The sequence below is a fragment of the Haliaeetus leucocephalus genome, unplaced genomic scaffold (genome assembly GCF_000737465.1).
Source record: "Haliaeetus leucocephalus isolate CR32 unplaced genomic scaffold, Haliaeetus_leucocephalus-4.0 Scaffold1000, whole genome shotgun sequence".
Classification (NCBI taxonomy): Eukaryota; Metazoa; Chordata; class Aves; order Accipitriformes; family Accipitridae; genus Haliaeetus; species Haliaeetus leucocephalus.
The window spans coordinates 970327-977823 of record NW_010973436.1 but is presented as its reverse complement, the minus strand read 5'-3'; the positions used below and the strand labels follow the sequence as shown (position 1 = coordinate 977823).

Here is a 7497-nt window from a genome sequence, read left to right as displayed (position 1 = left end):
GGGGGCGGGGGGAGGGCACGGGGTGGTAATGTTTAGCCTTTACTACCAGGGACTGCAGCCTGGCGTTAACCCCCGAGCAGGGCAGGGTGCTGCAGTGGTCTTCAGAGGCCATGGGATAAACTTTACCCCTTCCCACCCCAGGGTTTCCCATCGCTGCTAATCCTCCTCCTCTTCCCCCCTTTGCAGGTCCAGCCACCAGCTGAGCTGCAAATACGCTCAGGGAAATATCTGGGCACAGTTCAGATGTCTCTAGGCATGACCGATTAGCAAGGAGGTCGCAGAGCACTGTAGGAAAGGAAGGGACCATTTTAGAACCGATTAGGAGGGATATTTTTGAAAGGCCATGCCAGGCCAAGCCCTTTGCATCTCTCTCACTGCAGTTTTTCCAGCAAAACCTTTCTGGTGGAAAATCATTGGGTTGATTAATATCTTTTCTGCTGTCCAATTTAATTTGCAATTTCTGCGATTTCAAGCTCTCAGTGCTTTGCTTTGCTTTGCTTTGGGGGCTTCTGGCTGCAATGGAGCAACCTGGAGGATGATAGGGACAGGGCTCTGCTCAGTTCAAGGAGACAGGACTGACTCATGCAGTTCTTCTGGAAATAAATACAATTTCATTAGTGACTGCTCCAGCATCAGCTTCTCTCCCTAAGAAGAACCTTGCAAGTCCCCCATTTGGACTGAATTTTTAGTAAAAAGGGATTACCGCAGGATTCCCTTCTAATTCAGAGAGACAAAATTGAGATTATTGTCACCTAGGAGAGAAGCAACAGTGGGACTGCAGACCTGGCCTTGTACAAGGGAAGTGATGCGCATCTGGGGAGGAAAGACTCAACCTGCCTCTTTTACCAAGGGGAGAGCTGGGCTCCCAGCTGGACCAGAGCCATGGAAGCAGCTCCAGAGCAGAGGTGGAGGAGAAGACGTGGCTCCCAGTCCCCCGATCCAACCAGGAGAGCCTCATGCTCAGAGCAGACACCTGCATTTTCCCCTTGAGATTCAATCCCTGTAAAGAGATGGGGGTTATTTCCATGTTTCTAATAAAACTGAAATCCATAACACTTTGTTTTCCTATGACTGATCCATGTGGTTTTCCACCAGAGATGGAAGAAAGCGGGACATGGTGACTGGGGAGCATCGTACTTTTTCAAAGTAGGGGAACTTGCAGAGGGAAGAGTTTTGGGGTTGGGTTTTTATCTCCCCACCCCTCAATCTAAAACACAAGGCAGCCATGCAAAGTCATCTATAGCCTACAACAAGTCCATGTGGGCTCTGGACCCTTGCTGAGTACAGCCCGGCTGGTTCTTACTATGGCTGCAGAGATGTGCTGGTGAGCCCTCAGGTTTTGCTTTGCAGCAGTTTCAGGTGTCTTGGTACGCATGATCTGACAATGAGCTCAGCACGGGTACAGGCTGGCTGCCAAGCATTGACCAGAGCCAGGTCCCACAGCACCCATCACCCATATTGCCTTTCATCTCACTACCATCCCTCCCCACCCCACAAACACCACCCCCCCTTTTTTTTTTTAATTACCAAATTAGCATAATTGCACCAAGCTCAGAGCAACTGTTGGACTTGGCTTGCCATTTTCTGCTTCTGTTCCAGGTCTGAAGAAGGCTTTGTTTCCGTGAAACAAATCTTGCGATTTCCAGCTATACCAGTTGGTCAGGTAACAGTTATTACCTCTCCCTACACACCTTTCTTCCTCTGCCAGGATCACTGCCGAGTGTGTGAGTTCCCTCTGGGGATACTGTGTGCAGCGAGATCCCAGGACACTGCCTCGGCATGGCTCCCACTCAGGGAGTGAGCTCAGAGGGGTGAGATCGTAGCCAAAACTTTTTGCCTCCAGTGGTGGGGCAGCTTGGGCCATGGCAGTATCCTGGGATCTTGCCACACATGACCTCTGATCAGCTCCGAGAGCAGAGTCGCTTGGGTTGGCCAAGACAGAGACTCGCTTCCCCGGGCTGCGCCTGCCAGGACCCCGTCCCAAGGTGCACAGGGTGAGGAGAAGGGGTCAGGAAGTCCTGGCAAGTGCTAGGCTGCGGCTGCAGCTGCTCTGCTGAATTAAGCTTGGAAAGGAAAAAGTGGGTGGAAAAGGCTCTGTGTGCCATGCAACGGCTCTGGTCATGCAGGTGGTGGTCCCGGCCCCAGTTAGCAGGACACTGATGGGCATGGAGAGTCAGGTGGAAAGAGAAAGACTGAGCATCTGTGCTTGCTAAGGGAGCATATGTGTATTTTCCAGCTGACAGCCACCTCTGATCTAACCCTAATTTTGGGAAGAGTTTTCATATTGAGTCTTAAATTCTCTGTGAAGGAGCTACTGGGTGTTGTAGCAGCCTGAGTGCTAATGACCAGGCTAGAAATAAGTGTTCCCATCAGTTGTCATCTGCCCTGTCTTTGCCCAGGGACAAAAGTGAGTGGTTCAGCTCAGTATCCCTGAATTGGCCAGAGGAGGGGATGTGATGCCCAGAGCATTTCAGCTGTCCTGCCAGTTTGGAGCCTAAACCCAAACCCACCTCCCTTCGATGGCTCTCCCTCGCTTGCACTGCTGGCCACTGAGCTACGTGAGTCTGCTGCAGAAAGTCCTGCAAGAGCCAACTGCATAGGGCCACTTTTTTCTATCCCTAAAGAAATGCAATGTTTTTCTAGGAAGTTTGAGCTCTGTTGGAGACCATGCACTTTTTGATGCTGTTTCCTTCCAGCCCTGGTGCCTGTCCGGGGACCTGCATTTTGCTCTGAGCTTATAGCATTTTCTGTATTTTACAAGCTCACTACACAGGGACGGGGTGTGCTGCAAAACACCCACGGTGTCACGCAGGTTTGAAACCATGGATGCTGCAATTCCTCTGGATACACTGGGGACATGGACAAGGCACTGCTACAACCACGACAAACACCCCATCGGGGCTGAGCCTCAGCATCTCCTACAGTGCAACCAGGCAGAAGACCCGATTTGATGTGAATTCTCACCAATTCTCATCTCCAGCCCTGCTCTGAGGATAAGCTGGCACACTCCCAGCCGCTTGCACTCAACCTGCTGCAGTCTGGGGGGCTGTGATACAGAAAATGGTAGGACTGGTGAGGAAGCATGAGCTGTTTGGCCTGAAAGGTGGATTCATCTCATGCTCTCCTGAAACATGGCTTGAATTAAGCCCTGAAATGGGGCTGCACCAATTCCCATAGCTCCGGTGCCTGTGATAGGGCAGCCGGTGGGAGAGTTGGTGCCTGGGTGAGCAAGCTCTGAAGGCTTTTCCAAAACCAGAGGAAAAGCAGGGGTGGGGGGAGCTGGCAGAGAGCCATCTCCGCACTGAGACCCAAGCCTTGCTGCTTGGGAGGCTGGTGCATCGTTGGAGCCTGGCAAGGGCTGAGGTGCATGGGAGGGAAGAGGGGTGGCCTGTGCATGGGGCTGGGGGGGTCTCAGCAGAGCTGGTGGGGCACCAGGGAGCAGCCAGGGGGGGCTGGAAGAGAGGACCCCGAAGGAAGTCTGATCCCAGGGCGTGCTGCTGGCCCGAGCACCAGCATGGGGACATTGCAGGGTGGCAGGAAAGGACCAGGGTCTCTTCCCCACTGGGCTGTGGACCAGCACCTGCCCCCAGCCAATGCTCCCACAGTGACAAGCCCACGCGTGCTCTGCCCAGGAGACTGTCCTTTAATACACGTGCAGCCGCGCAGGTTCGTCTCAGGCTGCACCTGCCGGAGGATGGGGGAGTGGGAGGACCAGCAGCCATCTCCAGGGAGTCTCTGTGGTGGTAGGAGGGTAGGGGTGGCCAATGGCCCCTTGGAGACAGCATGGCCTGTGCAGGTGATACCAGGGAGCTGCTGTGCTGGGGCCATGCAGGAGCAAGGTTGATGGCAGCGCTGAAAGGAAGCAGCTCAGTTCTTCCCACACAGTTGTCCACATGTTCCAGCTCAGTGGTGAATTCAGGGTAAGGGTGTAAAGAGCATAGAAGGGCAGCAAGGGAAAAGGAGGCAGGCAGCAGGGGTGGGGAGTCTCTTCTTACTGATGCTCCTGTGGGAAAGAAACAGAGCAGAGCGGTGGGACAGAAGAGGAGCTTTTGGGCTGCTTTCAGCAGCCTGAAGTTGGTGCCAGTGATGCCCATGCTGTGCAGGATGACCATGGCATGGGCAGCAGACCCCAGAGCACCAGGGAGGACAAGCTGAGAGAGGAGGATAGCTGCTGGCAGGGGCTCCATGGCAGGGACGTGCGGGACAGGCACCCATCCCAAGTGTGGGGTGGGAGATGGGGCATGTGATGCCTTCTTCTGTAATGAGTGGGGGTGTTTTCTGCATTTGCCCGGCCACAAGCGCAGATCAGGGATGCTGCAGGGAGCATGGGGCATCACAGGGAAAGGAGGACTGGTCCCCTACCTTTCACTGGCCCGTAGGGGACTTGGCAGCGTCAAACATCTTCTTTCGCCCCTCCATCCCTGACATGGCCTCCACATTCTTGCGCCAGTCGCCCACTTCCACAGGGCGCTCCTGCCGGGAGGGATGGGGACACGGGTTGCAATGACATGTGACAGGGTGGCCAGCAGTCCCATGCTGTGCCACCCTGTTGCACAGAGCCCTCAGCAAGCAGCATGGGCAAGGGAGCTGCCCTATTGCAAATGCCCTCTCCCTTGGAGCCAGCTCTTCTGTGTATCCCTGCGCGTGGAGCTGACAGGGAAGATGGCAAACAGCGGCCTGATCTCCACAGGGAGGTCTGGATTCAAGTGGATACCCCCCAAAGCCTTGCTAAGTTGCATTAATGCACTAGAAGGCACAAAAATCCTAGAAAATTTCTTTAGGAGGAAGAAACCAGCACATGGGACTTACTCCGGATTTACATCAGCACACTGGGACAAATGCAAGCAAACCCACTTTCTGCATAGACCCCTCCCAACCCACATAACACCCATCTACACCTTCTCCAAGCTTTTGGAGGGGACTGGGATTGCTGGTGTGACACTGAGACCCTGGCAGCAGCTTCCAGAACAGAAAGGGGAGATGACGGCAGCTCTGGGAGCATGCCCAGGTGTCTGCTCTGCCAACCCACAAGCATTCATAGATTACAAGCCATGCCCCAAAATCATCTCACGACATCTAAAATAAACTCAGATCTATTCACCACCTGGCGTTGAGGACTGTAAACACAGTTTTCCATCCAAACTACAAAACGTGCTATACTAGCAACGGGGGTGGGGGGAGGGAGGAAGAAAAATAATTGAAAACTGAGATTCTCATCCACTCTGCTGAGCTGGGACCAAAGGCTAAAACCCCTTTGGGGAGAGGCCCTTGGAAAGCAGCACAGCTCTTGCAGTTGGGGTGCCTGCACACCTCAGGTAGGTTTGGGCATCATTCACTGTCTCTGGTATTGAGACCTTCCCCTCTCACATCTCTGCAAAGTTGGTGTGAACTGGGCCATTCGTCTCAGGTCAAGAGTGTTTGCTGGGCTTGCTCTGTCTTATCTAATCTGGTTCTGGGAGTTTCCTGGGTGTTTCCTGGGTGTGATTGCACTGAATATGAGCTCTCCTGGTTCCCTCGAAGACCAAAGACCAAGCTCTCTGCAACTGCAGCTCAACAGACATGCCAAGGGGTCCCCAGCTGAAAGACCCCCACATGCTCCTGGAGGGAAAAGCATCATGGATGAAGCCCCAAGTCTCATTTGTTATTGTCTGCCAGTTACCTGGCCCAGTCAAACTGCTCCCAGGTGGTCCTACAACATCCTGCAATGGGCAGTGCCTCACAAGGACTGCCCCATGCTGTTTCTGAGGCTTACAAGGGCATAACCCACGCAGGCTTCACAGGGGACCTTGGAGAAGGGCAAGGGCATCCCTAGGAGGTGTCTCCATCTCTGGCCTCTAGAAGAGTCACCCACCTTCTCTGTGTCCTCCTTCTTGACAGACTTCAGGTTGGCTCTCAGATCCATGGACACCTTGTGCTTGGAGCCCAGCAGAGCCCTCAGCATGGCATCAGCTGAGACACGGACTCGACGCAGGGGAGGTCGCTTGAATTTTCCTCGGAGGTCAAGCACTTTGATTTTCAGATCTTTAATCTGCAGGTTGAGGAAAGGAGGAGGAGCAGGAGGTCATCACATGGCTGCCTTGCACAAAAAGCTCCTGTGTGAAACAGGACTTTGCCAACACTGAACCCTAGAGGGGTCTGCGCCTCTCCTGCAGCCACGAGGACCACCTTCACCAAGGGACTGTCCACCTGAGTGCAGAGCTGTTGTCATTACCTTGTCCCAGCCTGCTCAGATGGCAGCCACAAGAAGGAGCTCTCAGACCCACAAGGGGTGACCAGGGGAGTGAGGAGGTTTCCTGTGGACCCAGTGGACAGTTTGAGTTCCCTGAGGCAAGGACGAACCTTGTGCTGAGTGATGCCTTGCAGAGCAAATGCCAACCCTTAGATAACCCCAGTGCATGTCCCACATCCAAGCTCAGCCCAGTCCATGACAGACCCCCCTCGAGGCCCAAGCTACCATCTGGGACAGAGTTAACGTAGAAGCAAACAGCCCATCCTGCCTCCTACCTCCCGAGTGTTATGGTTGCATTTTGCTTCAATGTCATATCTCTCTTCATCCACAATTTCAACCTTCTCATGCAGTTCCCTGCACAGGTCCTGGGGGCCAAGCACAACAGAACAGTGGTGAGCAATGCCCCTCCATGGTCCCAAGGAGTTCGCTACACCCTTGGACCTGAGGAATACCTGGAGCTGGCTCAGGGATAGCCCACTGGTGTGCAGTGGTGTGATCCGCTCAGACAGGTATCTTTCCTTCTCTGACTGCTTGTCCACAATCTCCTGTTCCCACTCCTCTTTTGCTTTTGCCAGCATCAAACTCTACGAGCACAAGTAAATGGCAGAAGTATTAACAGACAGGCTCCTCTGTTTCCCCTGAGCCTCCTCGCGCAACATCTCTAGGATGGGACAGTCCTGTCTGCCTCCCAAACCTCCTCCCTGATGTGGCCATCCTCCCAAAATCACTGTGCTGCTGCAACATACATCAAAAAAATCTCTACACCTTTTGTGTGGTGACCCTGAAGGCAGGGGGAACAGCACGGCCAGAGGTACCACGGGGCTGTGGTGGCAGTGGTCCCAATGGATGCTGATGTCAGCACTTTCTTTGCATCGGTTTGCTCTGCTGTGGCAGTAAATTATTTTCCCAAGCCACAACCCGGGGAGCTCCCAAGCTTGTGCTGCAGAGCTGCTGGTGCACAAACATGAGGTCTGTGGCTTTAGAGCTAAAGGCATCAGAGTCTCTCCCCAGCTTAGTAAATTGGAGGTAAGGGGAGGTTTGTTTGGTGCATGGACCACAAAGTCCACATGAGTGAGGACTTTTGAGAAGAGAAGAGGTGGGAATGGGAGCTGCTCCCCAAGGCCCATACTTCTGCCATTCCTCATCGCTGTCCCACCGACCACACACTTCAACCCCAGCTCCTTTTCCCCAGCAAGACAAACCCCAGGGAGTTTCCAACCCTCAGGACTCACCTTCAACAAGAGTTTGCGTGAGGCTGTGATCTTGGA

The 7497-nt window shown here is 53.7% G+C and overlaps 1 protein-coding gene across 1 annotated transcript; it reads right to left on the bottom strand.

Moving 5' to 3' along the window:
- Positions 1-4365: 4365 nt before the first annotated feature.
- TNNI1 (troponin I type 1 (skeletal, slow)) lies at positions 4366-7497 on the bottom strand. The gene is made up of 5 exons (XM_010584544.1): positions 7462-7497; positions 6682-6813; positions 6505-6594; positions 5852-6028; positions 4366-4473 (listed from the first exon to the last, which is right to left on the bottom strand). The coding sequence occupies exons 2-5, from the start codon at positions 6805-6807 to the stop codon at positions 4366-4368; spliced, it is 501 nt and encodes a 166-aa protein (XP_010582846.1). The 5' UTR covers positions 6808-6813; positions 7462-7497.

Excerpts from the sequence above, each read along its gene's own strand:
- TNNI1 (XM_010584544.1), bottom strand. The coding sequence starts at position 6,807 with ATGCTGGCAAAAGCAAAAGAGGAGTGGGAACAGGAGATTGTGGACAAG. Across the intron at positions 6,595-6,681 it reads TATCCCTGAGCCAGCTCCAG|GACCTGTGCAGGGAACTGCA; the intron begins GTATTCCTCAGG and ends CTTGGCCCCCAG. Across the intron at positions 6,029-6,504 it reads GCAACCATAACACTCGGGAG|ATTAAAGATCTGAAAATCAA; the intron begins GTAGGAGGCAGG and ends CTCAACCTGCAG.